Here is a 24,509-nt window from a genome sequence, read left to right on the forward strand (position 1 = left end):
GGAACAATTTTTCTCTTGCTGCCATGGACTTCAGAACTCCAGCCTTTAAATGCCAGGACTTAACACAACATATCTACAACCATCCGATCTTTGACAAACCTGACAAAAACAAGCAATGGGGAAAGGATTCCTTGTTTAATAAATGGTGTTGGGAAAACTGGCTAGCCATATGCAGAAAGCAGAAACTGGACCCCTTCCTGACACTTTACACTAAAATTAACTCCAGATGGATTAAAGACTTAAACATAAGACCTAACACCATAAAAACCATAGAAGAAAATCTAGGCAAAACCATTCAGGACATAGGCGTAGGCAAGGACTTCATGACCAAAACACCAAAAGCATTGGCAACAAAAACCAAATTAGACAAATGGGACCTAATCAAACTCCACAGCTTCTGCATGGCAAAAAAAAACAGTCATTAGAGTGAATTGGCAACCAACAGAATGGGAAAAAATTTTTGCAGCTTACCCATCTGACAAAGGGCTGACATCCAGAATTTACAAAGAACTAAAACAGATTTACAAGAAAAAAACAAGCCCATTCAAAAGTGGGCGAAGGATATGAACAGATACTTTACAAAAGAAGACATACATGAGGCCAACAAACATGAAAAAATGCTCATCATCACTGGTCATTAGAGAAATGCAAATCAAAACTACATTGAGACACCATCTCATGCCAGTTAGAATGGCGATCATTAAAAAATCTGGAGACAACAGATGTTGGAGAGGATGTGGAGAAATAGGAAGACTTTTACACTGTTGGTGGGAGTGTAGATTAGTTCAACCATTGTGGAAGACAGTGTGGCGATTCCTCAAGGACCTAGAAATAGAAATTCCATTTGACCCAGCAATCCCATTACTGGGTATATATCCAAAGGATTATAAATCGTTCTACTATAAGGACACATGCACACGAATGTTCATTGCAGCACTGTTTACAATAGCAAAGACCTGGAACCAACCCAAATGCCCATCGATGATAGACCAGACAGGGAAAATGTGGCACATATACACCATGGAATATTATGCAGCCAACAAAAACGATGAGTTCGCATCCTTTGTAGGGACATGGAAGAACCTGGAAACTATCATTCTCTAATCAAACACCGCATGTTCTCACTCATAGGCGGGTGTAGAACAATGAGAACACATGGACACAGGGAGGGGAGCACTACACACTGGGGTGTGTTGGGGGGAAATAGGGGAGGGACAGCAGGGGGTGGGGAGTTGGGGAGAGATAGCATGGGGAGAAATGCCAGATATAGGTGAAGGGGAGGAAGGCAGCAAATCACACTGCCACGTATGCACCTATGCAACAATCTTGCATGTTCTTCACATGTACCCCAAAACCTAAAATGCAATTTAAAAAAAGCCAGGACTTACACCAGACCACCCCTGCTCCATACACTCCCATTCCCTGGGGTTCTGAGGCTTTTGGCCTTGGACTGAAAGTTAAACATTGGTTTCCCTGGTTCTGAGGCCTTTGCACTTGGACTAAGCCATGGTACCAGCATCCCAGGGTGTCCAGCTTGCAGGCCTGTTGTGGAACTTCAGTCACCATTAGCACATGAGCCACTTTACCTAATAAATCCCTTCTCATATTTATACACCTGTCCTATTGGTTCTGTCTCTCTGGAGAAGCCTGACTAATAAATAATAAATATTTGGTACTGGGAAAGCCCCATATCGTTCCTTCTTACTGTATTCCTTAGAATACAATGGAAGAGATCTGTGAAATTCTTCCTTCCAAAAATGCTGTGATTAAGTTAAGCATACAAGGCTACCTAGTGGTTTAAAAGCTAATTATTATTGATGCTTTGAAAGCAGAAAATAATTGCAATGGCTTAGCAATAACCAGGCTTTCAGGTGAACAACATACACTTACAAAATTTGTAGATCACAACCACTCTCCAAATACAAGTGCAGCAGGTGTTTCATAGGTTATAGAAGTGAAAATGCAGGTGAAAAATGTAAAAAATCTCCCCTGACAAATTATTAAATCCTGTACAACTTCTGCCCCTTCACATATAGCACCAATTCACTATGCTATGCATTTCATCTTCACATTATTTTCATTACTGGAGGTATGAATTGGACGAAAACTTGGAGAGTTCTAATTCATTTTATGAATATTTTGCAAATTTGACTCCAGGAAAACACATTATCACAATGTTGATTGTGTGTACGTGAAAACATTGAGGCCGGGCTTGGTGGTTGATGCCTGTAATCCCAGCACTTTGGGAGGCCAAGGTGGGTGGATCACTTGAGGTCAGGAGCTCAAGACCAGCTTGGCCAACATGGTGAAACCCCATCTCTACTAAAAATACAAAAAAATTAGCTGGGTGTGGTGGTGCGTGCCTGTAATCCCAGCTACTCAGGAGGCTGAGGCAGGAGAATTGCTTGAACTGGGAGGTGAAGGTTGCAGTGAGCCAAGATCACACCACTGCTCTCCAGCCTGGGTAACAGAGGGAGACTCTCTCTCAAAAACAACAAAACAAAACAACAACAACAAAAACATTGAAACTTTCTTAATAAATGAAGAGATGTCCTTTTTGTACATCTGCATTTGTGAAACAAAATTTCTTGAGATCTTGTCTCTTTGGGCAACTGTGTATGTGGTGATGACTCATTGAGGTTTTTCATCAATATTGTCAAGACTTACGTTGCTTGTCATGGTATTTCAAATGACCATATTTATCAATCTAGGTGTACAGAATTACCAACTATGGGGGTATAGGTTTATATATTTCACTTTTTGACCTATTTCTTTTATGAATATGGCTTATCTGCTCATAACTGTTACTGTTATTTGTGTGACTGTTAGTATATCTGAGTGTTATGCTTGTAAAAACACATGTTATTACTGCCTGTTTTAGCATGTAAATAAAGTGGCCTATGAAATGTCATGTATTACAATTTTATTTTTAATTGACATATAATTGGACAATTTATGGTATACATAGTTATTTTTGTGTTTCCTAAATAAATCCCCTTTTAAAATGTAAATAAATGTCTTTTTGGTTTTTGAGACAGGGTCTTACTCTGTCACCCAGGCTGAAGTGCAGTGGTGCTATCTTGGCTCACTGCAGCCTTGACATCCTGAGGTCAGGTGATCCTTCCACCTCAGCCTCCCAAGTAGCTGGGATTACAGGCATGCACTACCGTGCTCAGCTAATTTTTATATTTTTTTGTAGAGATAGGGTTTTGCTATGTGGCCCAAGGTGGTCTCCAACTCCTGGGCTCAAGCAATCCTCCCGCTTCAGCTTCCCAAAGTGCTGGGATTTGGCTAGCCTTGGTGGCTTACACCTGTAATCCCGGCATTTTGGGAGGCTGAGACGGGTGGATCATCTGAAGTCAGGAGTTTGAAACCAGCCTGACCAACATAGTGAAATCCTGTCTCTAATAAAAAATACAAAAAAATAGCCAGGCATGGAGGTGGATGCCTGTAATCCCAGCTACTCGGGAGGCTGAGGCAGGAGAATCACTTGAACCCAGGAGGTGGAGGTTGCAATGAGCTGAGATTGTGCCATTGCACTCCAGCCTGGGCAACAAGAGCAAAACTCCATCTCAAAATAACAACAACAACAACAACAAAGTGTTGGGACCACAGGCATGAGCCACTGCACCTGGCCAAATAAATGTCTTTTAGAGAATTTTTTAGAATTATTTTTTCCATAATTATATTTTCAGGATTTTGATCTTTTGGGATTGTGATTTTTGAGATTTTAGACCTTAGGGATTTTGATCTTTTGAGATTTCAACATTTGGGATTGTGCCTTTTGGGTTTATGGTTCAAACCCTTTTTAAACTGGGAGGTTCATGTGTTTGTGTATATTTGTAAGATCTGGTTATATATTCAAGCGACTTTAATCGCTTTGGCTAGACAAATACTAGAGATATTTTTCCAAGTTTATCTTTTCATTTTGTTTAGATTTATTGATGTACCAAGCCTTTTTCTTCTTTTTAAATTAATTAATTATTTTTTAAAAGATAAAGGGTCTTGGTATGTTGCTTAGGCTGGTCTCAAACTCCTGGGCTCAAATAATCCTTCCTGCCTTGGCCTCCCAAAGTGCTGGGATTATAGGTGGGAATATTAAGACTTTTAATATATTCAGATTTATCAATCTTCTCCTTTGGTAGGGAAAGCAGAGTGGAAACCATGATTTCTTTTTTTTTGAGACAGTTTTGCTCTTGTTGCCTGGGCTGGAGTGCAATGGCATGACCTTGGCTCAGGGCAACCTCTGCCTCCCGGATTCAAGCAATGCTTCTGCCTCAGCCTCCAGAAGAGCTGAGATTACAAGGTGTGTGCCACCATGCCTGGCTAATTTTTTATATTTTTAGTAGAGACAGGTTTTCATCATGTTGGCCAGGCTGGTCTCGAACTCCTGACCTCAGGTGATCCGCCCACCTCAGCCTCCCAAAGTGCTAGGATTACAGGCGTGAGCAACCGGGTCTGGCCTGAAACCAGGATTTCTTAAGGAGAAAGAACAGTCCTTCATTTTTCAAAGCTGTTTTCTGTGCTGTATCTACCTACTTAAATTGAAAACAGTAAGAATCAAGACTACTGTTTCTAAAAGAGATTAACTCAGACTATAAGAACATGTAAGGATTATAAAATGCCTTTTATTTTATTATTACTTTGGTATTACTTTGTTAAGAATGTTTCTAATAAAATCATAAGATAACTTTATGTCCTATTATGAGAATTTCATTAAAGAATGAAAATATAAAAGCTAATATACATGCATCTTTGCAAATTTGGAACATGTAAAATTAATAAGAGGAACGCTTGAAGATGATCTAGAAAATTCTGAGATTTCGGCTGGGCGCGGTGGCTCACACCTGTAATCCCAACACTTTGGGAGGCCGAGGCGGGTGGATCACGAGGTCAAGAGATCGAGACCATCCTGGTCAACATGGTGAAACACCGTCTCTATTAAAAATACAAAAAATTAGCTGGGCACGGTGAAACGTGCCTGTAATCCCAGCTACTCAGGAGGCTGAGGCAGGAGAATTGCCTGAACCCAGGAGGCGGAGGTTGCGGTGAGCCGAGATTGTGCCATTGCACTCCAGCCTGGGTAACAAGAGCGAAACTCCGTCTCAAAAAAAAAAAAAGAAAAGAAAATTCTGAGATTTCCAGAGAAATGGGCCTGGCAATATTATCACAGATGAGTGGCATCCCATAAAGGAAGTGTAGACAAACAAACAAACTTAATCTAAGAAAGACAATACTTACTATTCCAGAACTAAGATCATTTCTGACGGAGTCTCATAAACTTCATGTAAATTAATGACCCAAGGATTGTCCTGTGCTAGTTCAAGTACTGCAATCTCATGAATTATTTCCATCCGACAGTCTTGGCCTTTTCTTCTTTTTCTCATGAACTTTGCAGCAAATTCTTTCCCAGAATCTTTCTTTATACATTTTCTCACCACTGCAAATTTCCCCCTAGAATTAAAAACATTCACTGTTAAAGTTGACAACTTTCCAGAGATGGCAAATTTTAATGAAATTTCCAAATACCCATTGGTGTATATTTAAATTTAGCTCATATACAATCACAAAAATAGCCTATATAAATTTCTAAGTGATATTTCTACATCTCTAGATTTGTAGATTTATCTACAAAAAAGTGTAAATCTGCAAAATTCACTTTCTAAATAAAAACAAATATTAAAGTCCATATTTTTTGCAGTTACACATAATAACTTAATTTTTTGCACATTTATACATAAAATGACTTAAGTCTTTAAAAAAGCCATTTGAGGCCAGGCATGATGGGTCACCTTTGTAATCTTAGCACTTTGGGAGGCTGAGGCGGGTGGATCACGTGAGGTCAGGAGTTCTGGACCAACCTGGCCAACATGGTGAAACCCCATCTCTACTAAAAATACAAAAATTAGCCAGGTGTGGTAGTGCATGCCTATAATCTCAGCCACTCAGGAGGCTGAGGCATGGGAATCACTTAAACCTGGGAGGTGGAGGTTGCAGTGAGCTGAGATCATGCCACTGCACTCCAGCCTGGACAACAGAGCGAGACTCTGTCTCCAAGAAAAAAAAAAAAAAAAGAACAAAAGCCATGTGATCTTTTAACAGAAACTGGTCACCAGAATCCCTAATACGATGAATTTCTCTGCTGCTAATTGACTCTAAAGAGCACTATCACTTTCTAAATGTAAGGATCTCACTCATCTATCATTTTAACTACAGCATCAGCTAGAAATGTTGCATTTTCCCATAAAGACAGATACAGCAAAGCATTATCTTGATACATCACTATTTTTCATAAAACTAATAAGCAGGTAAACTGGGGACTCAGTATAGCATACTGATTAAAGGTATGAGCTCTGGAATTAGACCTATGTGGACTTGAACCCTACAAGTGGCACCTGATAATAACCTTAGGTGGTTTATTTAACCTCTTTTAGTTTCATTTTTCTTTTCTTTTTCCTTTCTTTTTTTTTTAAAGAGACTTGGTCTCTCTATGTTGCTCAGGCTGGTATTGAACTCCTGGCCTCAAGTGATCCTGCCACCTCAGCTCCTGAGTAGCTATGAGTAAAGGCATGAGCCTCCATGCCCTAAGTCTCATTTTTCTAATCAGTATAATAGAGATACAAATGGCATCTACTTCCCAAGGTTGTGAGAATTAAAGCATGTAATAGATTTCAATTGCTTAGCATGGTACTTGCCACATAGTAAGTGCTCAAAATATTACTAATCACACATACATCCTTAAGGTCTGATAGTCATCACCCATAAATATTCACTGAATCTTTAGGTTGAAAGGCAACTTAGAAATCATATAGTATTTTACCTAATGCCAAATCCCAATGTCTTATTTCAAACCGTGAGGTAATCTCTTCTACTATGGGGTACACATTATTTTAATAAGCTTATCATTACAAGCCTAAACCTGACTTCAGCTGAAGGGATAAGTCAGGGTCCTCTGCTGAGCAGTACAGACTAGACCTCACTCTCTTTTCCACATGGTAGCCTATCAGATAGTGAACATAGAAAACACCATCTGTTAGCTGCCACTCTCTCTTCCCTTTCCCAGTATGCAATGAATCCTCATTCCCATAGGTTTTTTTCTTTTTTCTTTAAGAGATGGGGTCTTCCTCTGTTGCCCAGGCTGGAGTGCAGTGGCACCATCATGGCTCACTGCAGCCTTGGACTTCTGGGCTCAAGTAATCCTCCCACCTCAGCCTCCTGTGTAGCTGGGATCACAGGCGCATGCTACCATGTCCAGCTCCCCGTAAAGTTTTTCTGACCCCTTATTATGGCTCATCAGAAAATGTGCCAACCAAATCTGAAGCAACTATTCCAGGTATAATGGATCAAAGCATTGCATCATTATTACTTTTGTTGCTTTTGGAACAATACAACCTAAGATTGCTTGTTAAAAATACTTGACATGTTTTCATATTTAACATTGGTTTGATAAACTACCAAGATTTTTTCTCCCTTGAATTTCTGTCAAATCAGTATCCTCATACTATATTTTAAAAATATTTCTAAAAAATTTGGAATAATCAACAGCATAAACAGACAACCTACAGAATGGGGAAAAAATATTTGCAAACTATGCCTCCAACAAAGGGTGATAACCAGAATCTACAAGGAACTCAAAGTGGGCAAAGGACATGGACAGACATTTTTTCAAAAGATGACATACAAGCAGCAAACATATGAAAAAAAAAAAAATTCAACATCACTAATTATCAGAGAAATGCAAATTAAAACCAAAATGAGGTACTGTCTTATACCAGTTGGAATAGCTATTAGTAAAAAGTCAAAAAACAACAAATGTTGGTGAACATACAGAGAAAAACGAACGCTTATACACTGTTGGTAGAAATGTAAATTTGTTCAGCCACCATGGAAAGCAGTTTGGAGATTTCTCACAGAACTACTGTTTAACTCAACTATCCCATTACTGGGTATCTGCACAAAGGAAAAGAAATTATTATATGAAAAAGACACCTGCACCCATACGTTTATTGCAGCCCTATTCACAATAGCAAAGATATGGATCAACCTAAGTGTCCATCAGTGGATGACTGAAGTAGAAATATGGTGTGTATATATATCATGGACTACTACACAGCCATAAAAATAAAAGAATGTCTTCTGCAGTAACAAGGATGGAACTGGATGTCATCCTAAGTGAGATGACTTAAGCAGGAAGTAAAAAACTGCCTGTTTTTACTTTTAAGTGGGAACTAAATGGATACACAGGCATACAGTGGAAAAACAGACCAAAAGGTGAAAGAGTGGCAAGGGGGTGAGGAATGAAATACTACCTATTGGGTACAATGTACACTATTTAGGTGATGGGTACGCTAAAAGCCCAGACTTCACCATGACGCAACATAGCCATGTGACACAAATGCACTGGTATTCCTAAATCTATTTTTTTTAAAAAAGCTTTCTAAAAAATTAAATGCAAGGCTTTAATTACCCCGTTAAATTCTTTTTGTTGTTTTTGAGACAGTCTCGCTCTATCACCCAGGCTGGAGTGCAGTGGCGTGATCTCGGCTCATTGCAACCTCTGCCTCCTGGGTTCAAGCAATTCTCATGCTTCAGCCACCCAAGTAGCTGGAATTACAAGCACTTGCCACCATGCTTGGCTAGTTAAAAAAAATTTTTTTTTTTTTAAGACGGGGTTTCGTCATGTTGGCCAGGCTGGTCTCGAACACCTGGCCTCAAGTGATCCGTCCACCCGGGCCTCCCAAAGTGCTGGGATTATAGGCGTGAGCCACTGCGCCTAGCCTGCCCTGTTAAATTCTAACTTCTAGGCTTTGATCTGGCATTCTAGACTGCTGATCTAATTTTGAGTAGTAATTCTTCCTTGCCAGCTATTGTTAACTGCAAATATGATTTTCATGTCCTCCATGTTTTTACTATCATTAGTAATAGAAATGTGGGATGACAAATCCTTAGGCATAGCCCTATGGCTGTTCAATTTGGTAACAACCTACCTAACAGCACCCTTATTCAGATCAAATTTCTTTTATTCACAGAAATATGAAAGACTTCTACAGATATGGGAGAGAGTAACTATAAATGAATTCCTCAAAGACTAATACCTTTAATTTTATCCCACAAAATCATTAGGCTAACATCCCCATCAAGTTTTAAAAGGTTCCCAGTGATCTCTGGAAAGAAAACAATTATTAATAATTTGATGTTTTCATACATATATGTCTGGAAGTTTCAAGAGAGAGAAAGTTTAATTTGTGAAAAATTCATCTGAAATGAAGCCTCAACATATAATTGGCAGCAAGCATGTTCCTGGTAAATTAGAAATGACTCACTAGAATGGCCCTCAAACACATATCGCACATACACAAATGTTTATTGCTGCCACACCTGACATTCAAAGCAATAAATTACCGTGCAGTAAGTAAAAAACTACTTACTACGTAGCCTGAAAGTATATTCTTAAAGACCACATAGGAAGACAGCTAATTCGGCAAACAGAATTGGAACTCAAAATTATGTCAGTAGTCTAAAATGCTAGATCAAAACCTAGAAGTTAGAATTTAACAGGGCAAATTAAACATGGACTCACACACATTGCTAACCTGTGAACTCTGAGACCCTGATACAGAACAGCCATTGTTAAATTCTGGGGCCTCTTCCCTATACTTACTCATCTGCTGCTCACGCTCCTCACCCATTCCTCTAGGTCCCAGAATGCAGTTCCCACAGCTCTCCTTTCATACCAATGACTACTCTGTCACCACCTTTGTTTTTCTGGAAACATTCCTCACAGTTCTAGGATTATTCTTTTCTTTCCACCATATCATGTACTATACTGGGGGGTCAGCAAACTTTTCTGTAAAGGGAAAGCAAGATAGTAAATATTTTTGGCTTTGCGGACAAGAGGATCTCTGCAGCAATGACTCAAGTCCACTGTTGTAGAATGAAAGCAGCCATACAAGAAAGGTAAATGAATGGGTGTGCTTGGCTTCCAATGAAACTTTATGGATGCTGAAATGTGAATTTCATAAGATTTTCATGTTATTAAATATTACTCTTATTCTCATTTTTTCAACTATTAAAAAATGTAAAACATAAAAACAGCTTGCCAGACTTACAAAAATAGGTGGCTGACTGTAGTTTGCTGACCCCTGCCATATCCCACGCTGAATAAAACTCTTCCATCATTTTAATACCACATACCACTGAAACTGACATGATGACAGCAGGTTGCAATGCTTTGAGGAACATGCATGCCTTCATCTCTAAATGACTGGTGCAATGGGAGGAGGACTCTTTAAACCACTCAAGTAGGAGTCAGAGGAGATAATAACAGATTTCTGGGAATTGTTCTATACAGCCACACTGTATAAAGAAACATTAGATTCAGCATTCAAGCTGCGAAGTCCCAGTATATAGGCTCAGAATTATATTGAGAGTTCCCGAAATTCCATACCCCAAAAGGGCTCCAACATGCATATTTTACCATGACTTTATGGTAAAATTTGTGACAGTATCTCAACCTTTAACTTTAGGTTATTGAATCCTCTACAAAACATTTTAAAAATGATGTTTCTCAGCCGGGCGTGGTGGCTCGCGCCTGTAATCCCAGCACTTTGGGAGGCTGAGACAGGCGGATCACAAGGTCAGGAGTTCAAGACCAGTCTGACCAACATGGTGAAACCCCATCTCTACTAAAAATACAAAAATTAGCTGGGCGTGATGGCGCACACCTGTAATCCCAGCTACTCAGGAGGCTGAGGCAAGAGAATTGCCTGAACCTGGGAGACGGAGGTTGCAGTGAGCCAAGATTGTGCCACTGCACTCCAGCCTGGGTGACAGGGTGAGACTTCGTCTCCAAAAAAAAAAATGATGTTTCTCTGACACTAGGGGCCACAGTTACATGCAGCTGACTTGGGGCTGATGAGGTCCAAAGGGCATAAGATGTTTGTGGCATATCTACTTTTGTTGTTGTTGTTGTTGACTCAAAAGCCAAACTTCTTCCTGGAATACACAGTTGCCATAATTTTCAGGGTTTTTTCATTTCAAAAACATCTGTATTTCACTAATAGGTACAAAACTGAGAACTTAGGTTTTCATTAAATATTTTGTGATGAATATCAGAAATGAACACATTTCAGAACTACTGATTGAAAACATATTCCAGAGAGGTGGGAAAGGCAAGACACATAAACAATTATAACAAGAGGAGGTGACAGTTCAGTGAGACCTACCAGTCCAAGCTCTCTAAGAACTCTGCATTAACAGTGCCTAAAAACAGTGCTTAGGAAGACAGGGTGAGTATCTTTAGGTAGTTATGTTTGCTAAGGAGTTTGGGCTTCATCAGGCTTTACATTGGAACCTATTAGAATTCTGAAAATAATTGTTTAAAAAAGATAATTCTGGCTGGGCACAGTGGCTTATGCCTGTAATACCAGCACTTTGGGAGGCCGAGGTAGGCGGATTGCTTAAGCCCAGGAGTTCGAGACCAGCCTGGGCAACACGGTGAAACCCTGTCTCTACAAAAACTACAAAAATTAGATGGACATGGTTGTGCGCACCAGTAGTCTAGGCACTTGGGAGGCTGGGATGGGAGGATCACTTGAGCCTGGGACATTTAGGCTGCCGAGATCATGTAAGTGCGCTCCAGCCTGGGCAACAGGATGAGACCCTGTCTCGAATAAAAATGAAATAGATAATTCTAATAGTGTTGTGAAGAGTGGATTGCCAAGTGATAACTAGAACAGAGAGGCCAATAAGATAATTTAAAGCAGCAGGCCTGCACTCCAATGGCAGCAGTAGAGACTGGGAAAAGAGAATACGTTTAAAAGCCAATCAAGGAGAGATCCAAGATGGCCGATTACTGGCAGCTCAGGATTGTAGCTCCCAGTGAAAGCGCAGAGAACGAGAGGATGCCACACTTTCAGACGAACATTTGTTGCTCATGGACCAGGACTTCCCAGTGGAGGAGCCCCATGGGTTGCCAGCGTGACTCTGTGGCTGGCGCGGTGGTTTTGCCGGCGCCCTGGCGCAGCGGTTCTTGGTGCAGAGTAAATGGGACTGGGTCCCCTTTTGGTTGACGTTTGGAGCTATGGAGAGGCAGAGTAGCCTATTCAGCTGATTGAAAAAGGAACTCAAGAAGGAAGTCAGACTGGAGATTCCCGGGCAGAAAAACACCATCAATCTTAATGCCGCTGTTTTAGCCGGCGCAGTGGGTTGCTCAGATTCCAGTGCTGGGAATCAACAAGTTGGACGTCCACTCAGAGACCTAATTTGAAAGTCGGTAATTACAAAGATGACAGGTGGATAAATTCACAATGATGGGAAGAAACCAGCGTAAAAAGGCTGAGAACACCCAAAATCAGAATGCCTCTCCCTCTACAGGGGATCACAGTTCCTCATCAACAAGGGATCAAGGCCTGATGGAGAACGAGTACGTTCCAATAACAGAATTAGGCTTCAGAAAGTGGATAAGAAACCTCTGTGAGTTAAAAAAAACATGTCCTAGCCCAATGTAAAGAATCTAAGAACCTTGAAAAAAGGTTTGACGAAATCCTAACGAGAATAGATAATTTAGAGAGGAATATAAGTGAATTAATGGAACTGAAGAATACAAGAACCCCGCGAAGTATGCACAGGTTTTAACAGTCAAATTGATCAAGTAGAAGAAAGGATATCAGAGGTCGAAGACCAACTTAATGAAATGAAACAAGACAAGATTAGAGAAGAGTAAAAAGGAATAAGCAAAGTTTCCAAGAAATATGGGACTATGTGAAAAGACCTAATTTACGTTTGATAGGTGTACCTGAATGTCATGAAGAGAATGAATCTAAGCTGGAAATTATTCTTCAGGATATTATTCAGGAAAACTTTCCTAACCTATTAAGGCAGGACAATACTCAACTCCAGGTAATACAGAGACAGCCACAAAGATATTCCTCAAGTAGAGCAACCCCAAGACACATAATCGTTAGATTCACCAGGGTTGAAATAAAGGAGAAAATTCTAAGGGCAGCTAGAGAGAAAGGTCAGGTTACCCATAAAGGGAAGCCTATCAGACTCACAACAGACCTCTCACCAGAAACCCTACAAACTAGAAGAGAGTGGGGGTCAATATTCAATATCCTCAAAGAAAAGAATTTTCAACCCAGAATCTCATATCCAGCCAAACTAAGCTTCATAAATGAAGGAAAAATAAAATTTTTCACAAACAAGCAAGCACTCAGAGATTTCATCACCACCAGGCCTGCTTTACAAGAGCTTCTGAAAGAAGCACTATACACAGAAAGGAACAACCAGTATCAGTTATCCCAAAAACTTACCAAAAGGTAAAGAGTATCTCCATAATGAAGAATCTACAACAACTAATGGGCAAAATAGCCAGATAGCATTAAATGACAATATTGAACTCACAAATATTAAGATTAATCCTAAATTTAAATGGATTAAATGCCCCAATCAAAGACACAGGTAAAATGAATAAAAAGTCAAAACCCATCGGTACGCTGTATCCAGATCCATCTCATAAGCAAGGACACACAAAGACTCAAAACAAAGGGTCGGTGGAAGACTTACCAATCAAATGGAGGGGAAAAAACAAAACAAAACAAAAAACAGGAGTTGTAACTTTCATCTCTGACAAAATAGACTTAAATAGTAACAAAGACTAAAAGAAACAAAAAAGGACATTACATAATGGTAAAAGGATCAATGCAACAACAGGAGTCAATGATCATAAATATATATGCACCCAATATAGGAGCACCCAGATACATAAGACAAGTTCTTAATGCCTTATAAAGAGACTTGGACTCCCGCACAATAATAGTGGGAGACTTTGACACCATATTGTTAATATTCGACAGATCAATGAGATAGAAAATTAACAGGGACATCTAAGATTTGAACTCAGACCTGGAACAAGTAAACTCACTGAATAGTTATAGAATTCTCCACCCCAGGTCCACAGAACATACATTTTTCTCAGTATCACATTACACCTATTATGAAAGTGACCACATAATTGGAAGTAAATCACTCTTCAGCATTTGCATAGCATTTCACAGACTTAAATGAAATATTGGTTGGCTGTTTGTTATTTTCTTCTCTTATTCCTTCCTGTCTCCGCTGTTAAGCACAATTATCGGCATAAAAGAGGTTTTTAACACCTATTTTTAGAATTGCATTCCAGCCTGGGCAATAGAGCAAGAATCCTGTTCTCTCTCCCTCTCTTTCTTTCAAAAAAATAAAATAAAAAATAAAAGCCAATCGAAGTCAAGATTTATTAGCACTCACTGAAAGATTTGAGTTGCTGGCAGAGATGAGAGGAGAAGGGAAAGGTCAAAGTTGGATGACTTTTAGATTTTTAATATAGGTACTGTGTAAATGTGGTACCAGTTATAGTACCACTGAGATAAAGATGATGAAAAGAGTAAGAGATTTTTTGGGAAAGATCATATGCTAGGTTTTGGACAGAAGTTTGAGCTGCCTTTCTTGGCAAAGAGAATCCCATTTATTGAAGGGATTCCAAACATAAATTCAAGTGTTGGGTTATAGGCAAAGGTGAAGAGATAATGCACTATATAAGGTTTAGGTAAACATCGAAAATGTAGATGCTAATTTGAGCAGTACACAGGGGAAGTAAAATAATGTCCAATGTCCTGTTTTATTCTAGGCTAAAGTGCTTTGTTTATACCTTTATAATATTTATGTCAATCTTACATATTAAAACTTGTTGTATTATGTCTCCCAGCTGAACTGTTTCAGAGACCTCCCTTATTATTCATCTTTTTATCTCCATAGTGCGTTGCACATGGCAGGTGTGCAAATATAATCAGCACACCTAATATATATACTGCTCTTATTTTGTTAAATAAAAGTTTTATGGCAACTTAACCTCATAACATTTAATATACTGGACTCCTTGCCATTCTCTCTTCACTGAATTTTTCTACAGCTGTGACTTAATGTTTTATTGACAACGGCAACTTCTACTGAAATTCCATCCATTCTTTACAGCCCAACTGAAATGTTATTTCTCACCATAGGACCTTCCAGTGGTATATCATCTTGCCTATAAAGGGGACAGTGGTCGATCTGTTACATTTCAGAATAGCTTCCAGAGCCTAGGGAAGTGTCTTTATGTACTTAATATGTAATTTTTTGTTTTTGAGACTGAGTTTTGCTCTTGTTGCCCAGGCTGGAGTGCAATGACGTGATCTCAGCTCACTGCAACCTCTGCCTCCCAAGTTCAAGCAATTCTCCTGCCTCAGCCTCCTAAGTAGCTGGGATTACAGATGCACACCACCACGGCCGGCTAATTTTTCTGTATTTTTAGTAGAAATGGGGTTTCTCCATGTTGGTCAAGCAGGAGACACGGGTTTCTCCATATTGGTTAGGCTGGTCTTGAACTCTTGACCTCAGGTGATCCACCCACCTTGGCCTCTCAAAATGCTGGATTACAGGTGTGAGCCACTGTGCCCAGCCCATCCTGCTTTTTTTTTTTTTTTTTTTTTTGAGACAGAATCCCGCTCTGTCGCCCTGGCTGGAGTACAGTGGCACTATCTGTGCTCACTGCAACCACCGCCTCCCAATCAAGCAATTCTCCTGCCTCAGCCTCCCGAGTAGCTGGCACTACAGGTACATGCCCAACTAATTTTTGTATTTTTGGTAGAAATGAGGTTTCATCATGTTAGCCAGGCTGCTTTCAAGTGATCCGCCCACCTCGGCCTCCCAAAGTGCAGGAATTACAGGCATGAGCCACCAGGCCCAGCCAGAGATAATGTCTTAAAGATAAAGAAGTTCCATTCAATAAAAACCTAGAATAGATTTTGTCTTCCTTATCGCTGAAATGATCAAGGAAAAGACCCTAGGTGTAAAAATTAGTGAGTCCACTCAAATAAGACATTAGCATGTGTGATAAGAAAAGGCTAGGCTTTACAAGTCAAACTTAGTTTTAAATTCTGGCTTATAACTGTGTAATCTTGGGCAATTTATTAATCCTTTGGCTCCTGGGATTCCTCATCTGTAAAATGAGATCAATGGCACTTTATCTTAGAGGGCAGTGAAGACTATACAAAATTACATCTTTAAAGTGTGTAGCATTCAGAAAATGATCAATAATCAGTAGCTATTTTTACTACTAGCATTAGTTTCAGATCTATGATATAACCAATGATAATTTTTACAAAAAAAAATCATAGGCATTCTGGAGGTGAGCTATTTAGTCTACATGATGTCTAAATTCCCTCAAGAAATCTAGTTAAGTTCTTATTTACCTGAAGAGGTGAATCAATGACTATAGCCACTTAGCTTTCTAATGCATTTGGTTCAATAGTCAGATTGTATAAAATTGTGTCATCTATAGTTTTATCAAGAGACTGAAATTCAAATCCTTGAATTCACATATCTTAAGATTTTAACATTTTAAGCATGAACTGTTCGAAATTAAACAGCTGACTAACTTAAATAAAGTACCTGCCTGAGAGCAGAAGCCATACTTTCCAAGTAACTTTATCATTGAACCACAAATATGGCCAACTTTCTTTTATCCATTCAAAGTATCAGATTACCCAAAACTGTTTGCAAATTAAATTCTTCAAACTAATGACTAGCTGTCTAGAAATTTTAAATAACATCTGTGTTAAAACAAGGCAATTTCTGCATGGATGTTATTTGATAAAGCTCGTTATTTTTTTGTTTTTTATTTTATTTTTATGTATTTATTTTTTAAAGGTTGTTATTTCTTAAAAAATAATTTATGACACATGCTTAAGTTGTTGTCTGATACAAAAACTAAAGCTATTACCTACAACCATCAATCTAGGTAAGGGCATACAGTTCCCAAAATACCCACCCAGAGTCCCTTTTAGTTTGAATATTCTTCTATTCTCTGATAAAAACCCTTTCTTGTTCCTGTTATCCCTGACTGCTCTGAGGAGAATGTGATAGGACATCCCTAATTTACTTTAAGGCCCAAGTGGGGACTTAACTATATGTCAGTGAAGCTTGATAGTGTTTGTTCCAATGTGGAACTCATTAACATATCCTTTCATAAAAATGTCAGGAAATTGCTTTAGTCATAAGATACAGACTACAGATTATTCTTTGAAAAACATGTGTGGTGTAATGGGAATGATTTCAAAGTCAGGACTCCTAGCTCTGCTATCTCTCACAAGACTTAATCTGTGTCTTTGTTTTCTCATCTGAAAAATGGGGCTTTCCTAACAGGCTTGTGGTGAGAATCAATGACATAATGCATGTGAAGGCCCTTGTAAAACTGTAAAGCCTGCACATTTATAAAGTACCTGCTTTAGATGGGAACTTGTATTTGTAACTTTTTTCCTTAGGAAAATCCAACTATTAGCATGTACTAATATTTTTAAAGTGTTCTTTTGGCTTAAAGTATTTTTTTCTTAAGAAAAAATGTATGAGTATATTAAAAACATTAAAGTTGAGAACTAGATAACAAAAACAAATGTTAAGGCAAATCATTTGATATGAAACTGGTGTATCTTTAAGTTCCTAGAAAAATCTTTCTGTTCCTATATTATCAATACTCAAAGAAAATCAACATGAAAAAATTCTCAGAACCCAAGGTCATTTCTTTTGTGTGCCTCAGTAATGAAATCATTAAAGTAGTTTACACTGGCATACAGCCAGACTCAAGGAAAGGTAACAAGCCTCAGGAATAACCAGTCAAGCTTCAAGCAATAAAATAATGTTTTACATCATATATTTACCCGTATTTACGTTGCTATGGACTCTGCTGGAAACATGAAAGAATGTGACATTTCGTAAAATGATCAACATCACATCCTGTTATTACCCTGAAATCAATGTTGACCATTTAAAAAATTCTCTTAACAGTCATCTCATTGAAAGTTTTAGCTCTGTAATAACATAGTAGCACCTGAAAGAGATTGATTTGATTGAACAATTAACTCTTCACACCCCTTCTGCATTTTACTAAATGAAAGGCCATAGAATAAAAATAAAAAATCTATTTTTCTTCCTACATCATTAAAATATAACGCAGGTATTTTGCAAGTTTTTTTTTTTATCAGCATGCGATTAATTAGAGTTATATCAGAAATGCAACCAGAGTTAAGAGTTGGAAAAATAAGTTCTCTATCTTATCAGAGAAAACATCAAGAAACACACTTAACTATGTTAAAACCATAAAATACAGGCAAAATTTATAAACCTTAAACAAGGACTGCTTATAGCACAGACAGAATTTTACTTCCAGAGACGTCTAAACAGTTCCTGTGACTTTGTTACATTGTGCAGGTTTTCTTTTTTGGTTACATTTAAAATAACATTTATTGAATTACACCATTAATTACATTTATTGACTGCTTCCCCTAAGCTAAGCACAGCCTTAAGGCTATGTTTTACTTAACTCTCTCACCAACCCTATGAGGCAATAAATGGTTAGGCAATGCCCTCAAGTCCACATAACTAGTAAGAGCCAAGATTCAATCTCACACTGTCTTGACTCCAAAGCCAATGTTTTTAAGCACTGCATTAAACTCCTTTATAAAAGGGTGCCACAAGGAAAAGAATAGATTTAATTCTATTTTTCAGTTCCAGGCCCTTATATCAAATATTTATCTAATAACTGCATAGTTATGCTGCTTTGGGACCTATACCTTTTGTAAAGAAATTTATATAAGAAAAGATATGTAGAAGATATCACAACCTTAAAACAAACAAACAAACAAACAAAACAACACCTGATCGGGAAGCTAATTTTATAATGGAGTTTAAAACAAAAGTTGAAAGAAACATTCCTGAAGGAATTGGTACCATAACACCTGGTGGAGTGCAAATCAGTTTCCCAGATTATAAAACCTCCAAGACAGAGCTTCCCACCTGAAGACATTTTGCTTTGTTAAATACTTGCACCGGTTTTCCTTGTGGCATGAAGCCAGACAACCAAATAATGGAAAAACATAGTTTTTTTTTTTTTTTTTTTTTTTGAGACGAGTCTCGTTTTGTTGTCCAGGCTGGAATGCAATGGCACTATTTCGGCCCACTGCAACCTCCTCCTCCCGGGTTCAAGTGATTCTCTTACCTCAGCCTCCCGAGTAGCTGGGATTACAGGCGTCCACCACCACTCCCACCTAATTTTTTATTTTCAGTAGAGACGGTGGTGGGTGGGGGGGGGGGGGGGTTCACCACGTTGGCCAGGCTGGTCTCGAACTCCTGACCTCACTGATCTACCCTTCCCAAAGTGCTGGGATTACAGGCGCGAGACCTGGCGCCCGGCCAGTTTTCCTTTTTTCGAGTAGTACGGGTTACTTCAGAATGTTTGGAATGTCTACAAATCAGAATATCCAGCTAAGCCATAGCTCCCTTCACTTTTCACCCTAGCAGTGAAGTAATCTTGCTCCTGAAATGTGTTTTCTCTTTTGTTAACATTTAGGAATAAGTAAGACTTTGTCAAGGTAGCATTCCACACCTCCACCCGCCAAAAAAACTATTTCCAAAAGTTACCTTAATATGTGTAAGGTTGGGTGTTTTTAACATTATAAGTAATCTTACATTGTTTGCCTTTCCAAGACCCCAGCTGAAGGGTATTTCGACTGTCAGGCCCTTTCCCATTACAACATGGTGCTATTTTGCAACCATGACAAATGTTGGCAATAATGCCAACATTTACTGAACGCCATGTGGCAAGCCCAGTGGTATGCACTTGACAGGCATGGCATCTTCAGGACACCTCTGAGGTAGATACCATCATCATTATACGGATTTTACGGATGAGGAAAGTAAGGCTGGGGAGTCTAAGTATACCCCTCCAAAGGCAAACACAGCAAGCAGGGCATGAATATGAACTCAGCCTACCCCAGAGCCAGAGTTTTTAACAACTTCCCCAAACTGTTCTCAAGGAAGAGTCCCCAAACCCCACAGAAATCACTATCACCCCGTTCAGCATACAAAATGTAAAGCATCCGAACAGCCTGCACCTGCAACTTTGGAGACCAAGTTGTAAGCTTCCCCTACTCCCACAAAAAAAGGGTGGGGTGGGGTGGGGTGGGGTGGGAGGAAAAGGCAAGAATCAGTTCCCAGCAAAGTAAAAAGAGCGAGACAAGAACCAAGCGCCTACGAAAGACACCAATCTAAATTCGAGGCTAAAGGACCTAAATATTTAAGAACTAAAATGGCACAAAACCAAACCAACCATGAAAACGAAAATGAAGTCAGCTGAAGACCGACACAAGGTAACAGAGCCCCGGTGCAAAGGAAGTTGTCACAACGGATGCTGTGTTTTATTAAAACCACACAGGGAGACCAAGAAAGTCTAAGAGTTGAAGGCCAAAAGCAAAGCCGGCTCCACAGACCTCTGGTTTTCAGACCCGCTGCTCGGGGTGAACGGTAGAGCGCGGCCAGCACCTTCTCTCGTTAAACTGCCATTCGAAACGCCACAGAGAACCAAAGGGCAGAGGAGAGGAAGGTGTCCGCGCCCCCGGGACGGCCGAGTCACCATCACTCGCTCCCGGGGCGCGGCGCGTGGAGGGGGCGCTGGTGCAGCTCGGGCTGCCCTACTCGCCGCCAGCACCCAAGTTTGTGCCAAGTCACCACGCGCGTTATCGGCAGCAGCAACGCCACCTCAGCCTCCCCGCCGGGGCCCCTGCACTTATCCGCGCCCGCGTCCTGCCCAGAGCGTCCGGGAAGGTTCCGTGCCGGGCCCCGCCCGTCCTCACCTGCCCAGCTCCCGGCCCGGGCACAGGCTGTAGCCGTCCTGGAAGGGCTCGGTGCGCACCGCGGCGCGGATCTCCGTCAGCAGCCCGTGGGCCTGGGGCGGCGGCTGCAGCCGGCGAGGCCCGCTCAGACCCCGGCCGGCCCGGCCCGAGCCTGAGGTGGCGACCGGGGAGGAGCCGCCGCTGTCCGGCTTCTCTAGAGGAATCATGGTGTTCGGGCGCGCTTCCTTCCTGGCTACCAGTTCGCTCCGAGCAGCCAGAGGGCCACGGACCCGACTCCGGCTTCTAGAGCCTGTCCGCGAAGCCCTCAAACACCCGCTCTCCCCGGGGCGGCCCTCGGACTGCTGCGGGCCGGCTACCGGCAGCCCGGCCCCGCCCCTTGCCCCACGCCCAGCCCTGCCTTGTAACCTCCCCGCGCCTGCCATGCGCCTCGCTTCAGCCCCGGCCGGCCCCGCCCCACGCCCGCCCCGCGCCCGGCCACGCCCCGGCCCAGCCTCACTCCGTGGCCGCCCCGCCCCCTCGCTGAGCGCCCGTGGGCTCCTCACGTGCGCCCTCTGCAGCTCATGGGGAAAAGGTGCAGCCTGCGGGACAGCCCGGAGGCTGGAGGCGACGCACAGCACCACCCTTTGGCCAGCACGGCCTTCTGCGTTAGCAGAGTTGCGCACCTGTTGAGCATCTGAGAGTCCCAAAAGCTGACCTTAGGTTAATAAAAGCTATTTGAGCTGTAAGCGGGACTTCACGTGGTGGGGAGGGGTAATGAGACCCTAATCTCCTTACACTGGGAGAGGGGTCTGGAGGAAGGAGTTGTATAAATATTATTAACCCTGCACACCAGCCCTATGAAATAGGCACTATTACGTTGTCTATAGTTGTTTCTATATTCACTTTCGAGGTCCTCTCATCCAGTTTTACAACTTTAATTACCATCTATATGCTCATGACTACAGAATTTGTATCTCTAGCGTCCAACTATTCCCTGAACTTCAGACTAGTGTATTCGACTATGCACTTGGCATCTCCACCTAGATGTCAAATTAGCATCTCAGACTTAACATACACAAAAGTAAGTTCCTGATTGATCTTCATGAATGCCTTCCTACCCAGCTTTCCCCGTCTCAGTTTTCTTCATCTTCTTCCTTCTAGTTGTTCAGGCCAAAAATCTTGGGATGAGCATTGACTCCTCTCTATACCCTTCTCCAGTTTGTCAGTAAACCCTCTTGTCTTTACCTTCAAACTAGATGCGGCATTTAATCACTTCTATTTCCACCTTACCACAATGGCCTGAGCCACCATTATCTCTTATCTGGATTATTGTGATAGATTACTAACTGAACCACCTGCTTCCATCCTTCTTCCTCCCTAACGTCGCATAGTTTATTTTCAAGGCAATGAGAGCGATGTTTTAAAAATCGAAACCAAATCATGTCACTGCTCTGCTCAAACTGTCTCAGTAGAGTTTTGTTTCTGGCACTGATATACTAGTTTATTTGTGATCAACAGTCCCACTAAGAAAAATTAAAGAAGTTGGCAAAAGTTAAGAAATTCTTCTCCCAGCAAGGAGTTGGATGACTGAAATCCTGGAAAGACAGGCAGCTCTGAAAGCCACCACTTTTCCCATGAAGTATTTGATGATTTTAAAGCAATGGCTGAAAGAGTGAGAAAGTAAGCAGAGCTTTCAGCCATCTCGTGGGGTTGGGAAGACAAAGAACTGGACTTTAGGACCTATTTAGGATGAGGGGCTGGTAAGCAACTAGGCTTTCAGCTGGGACTCTGAAGGGCTATACCCTAGGGGCGTGGATCAACAGGAAGTAGACCCAAGGGCTGAACACCAGCTTCAAACGGCAACAGTAAATATTCTTTCTGGGGAAAAAGAGCATCATGCAAAGCCACACATTATCCATATAATATTTTACACACCATGTCTGAAACTTAATTTAAACAAAGGACACAGAGAGAATTGTCTTAAAAATGAAGGAAAAAAAAAACAAATAAACAAACAGAAGATCCAGATATTAAAGTTTAAACACAGATTTTAAAATAATTCTGTTTACTATCTTCAAGAAATTCAATGACAAGATGAAGAGTTTTCAGCAGAGAACTGGAAACTCCAAAGAAGAATACAATGGAATTTTGGAATTGGAGGGAAAAAAACACTAACTAAAACTACCACAGAATTATGGGTTTAATAACAGATGAGATACAACTTAGCAAGAATTAGTGAACCTGATAAGCAAAACAAAATATGCAAAATGAAATACAAGAGGTAAAAGAAGTTTATATAAAAGATACAAGTTTCCAGAAAGGAGACTATAACACATGTGACATATAGTAAAACATTCTAACACACGTGTAATTGGAATATCAGGAAGAGAAGTAAGAGAAAAAAGGAAAAGAAGCAATATTTGAAAAGATAGTGGCTGGAAATTTTTTAAAACTAATAAACAACGACTCTCAGAGTCAAGAAACATGAACATAGAGCAGGATTTCAAGCAAAGAATATCATATGTAGGCAGGCTGTAAACTACTGAGAAACAAAGACAAAAAGAAAATGTTTAAAATCAGCAAAGAAAACAGAGATATAATCTGCAAATCAGCAACAGTAAAATTAAGAGCTTATTCTCAAAGAACCAATGGAAGCCTAAACACCTTGAAATGTCTTCAAAGCACTAGGAAAAATTACCTGTCAACCTATATTATATACCCAGTAAAAATACTCTTCAAAATGGAAAAGAAAATACAGACAGTTTTATAACCAAGAAACACTATCAGCTCATCTGCAGTAAAGGAAATTCCAAAAGGAGTTTTTCAGGCAGATGGATAATAATACCAAAAGGAATGAAGAGCAATCAAAGGGTTAATACGTGGATAGATGTAAATAAACACAAATTGTATAAAACAATGAAAACAATGTCACATGAGGTTTAAATATATGTAGAATTAAAATATACACAATAATAGCACAAAAAGTGAGATATGAATGTGTTAAAATGACCCGAGAGTTCATCATGAAAAATATCCAAATGAGTGTAGCTAGAATGTTTTTTGGAAAAGAAAGTTGTAAGGAGAGAATTGTCCTAACATATTAAAATATAGTATGAAATAAGATAACATAACAGTTTTGAAATAGAGTTGTAATATTTAAGAAACCACAATAAGCCCCAAAACTTCTAAATCATTAAATGTTAAAAAAAAAAAAAAAAAAAGACTACTAAATCTAGAAAGAAATAACATATAACAATTAGCTGACTTTTTTTTTTTTTTTTTTTTTTGAGACAGTGAGCCCAGATGGTGCCATCTCGGCTCACTGCAACCTCTGCCTCCTGGATTGAAGGGATTCTCCTGTCTCAATTTCCTGAATAGCTGGGATTACAGGCATGTGCCACCATGCTTGGCTAATTTTGGTATTTTCAGTAGACACAGGGTTTTTGCTGTGTTGGTCAGGCTGGTCTTGAACTCCTGGCCTCAAGTGATCCATGCTCTTTGGCCTCCCAAAGTGCTGGAATTACAGGTGTTAGCCATTGCGCCCGGCCTTGACAATTAGCTGATTTCTGAAGGAAGAAGTAACTTCTAAGAAATAAAGCAGTGGAAAAAAACTCCAAGAAAAATATTTGACTACCTAATAATTTTAAAACTTGCATATCAAAAAATGTTATATGCAAAATTAGAAGACAAAAAAACTGGGAATATATTTGCAAAAAGCATTATAGACAAAAATTATACCCTAAATGAAGAACACATAAGAGGTGTGTCAACACTGTGTTAGAAAGAGGTCAAAGAAAATAAAAGATTTTTTTATAATGAAATATTCAA

The 24,509-nt window shown here is 40.1% G+C and overlaps 1 protein-coding gene across 1 annotated transcript in view; it reads right to left on the minus strand.

The window, feature by feature from the left end:
• The window catches only part of STK17A (serine/threonine kinase 17a), a 46,428-nt gene extending 25,426 nt beyond the window's left edge, over positions 1–21,002 (minus strand). Inside the window, exons 1-2 of the mRNA XM_012473336.2 lie at positions 20,703–21,002; positions 5,242–5,454 (exon numbers count right to left, since the gene is read on the minus strand). Of these exons, the coding sequence (XP_012328759.1) occupies positions 5,242–5,454; positions 20,703–20,908 (419 nt within the window). The 5' untranslated portion in view covers positions 20,909–21,002. The remainder of the gene's footprint in view (positions 1–5,241; positions 5,455–20,702) is intronic.
• Between the last annotated feature and the right edge of the window lie 3,507 nt (positions 21,003–24,509).

This window comes from Aotus nancymaae, unplaced genomic scaffold (assembly GCF_030222135.1).
Source record: "Aotus nancymaae isolate 86718 unplaced genomic scaffold, 86718_ANA_hifiasm-v0.15.2.pri h1tg000065l, whole genome shotgun sequence".
NCBI lineage: Eukaryota > Metazoa > Chordata > Mammalia > Primates > Aotidae > Aotus > Aotus nancymaae.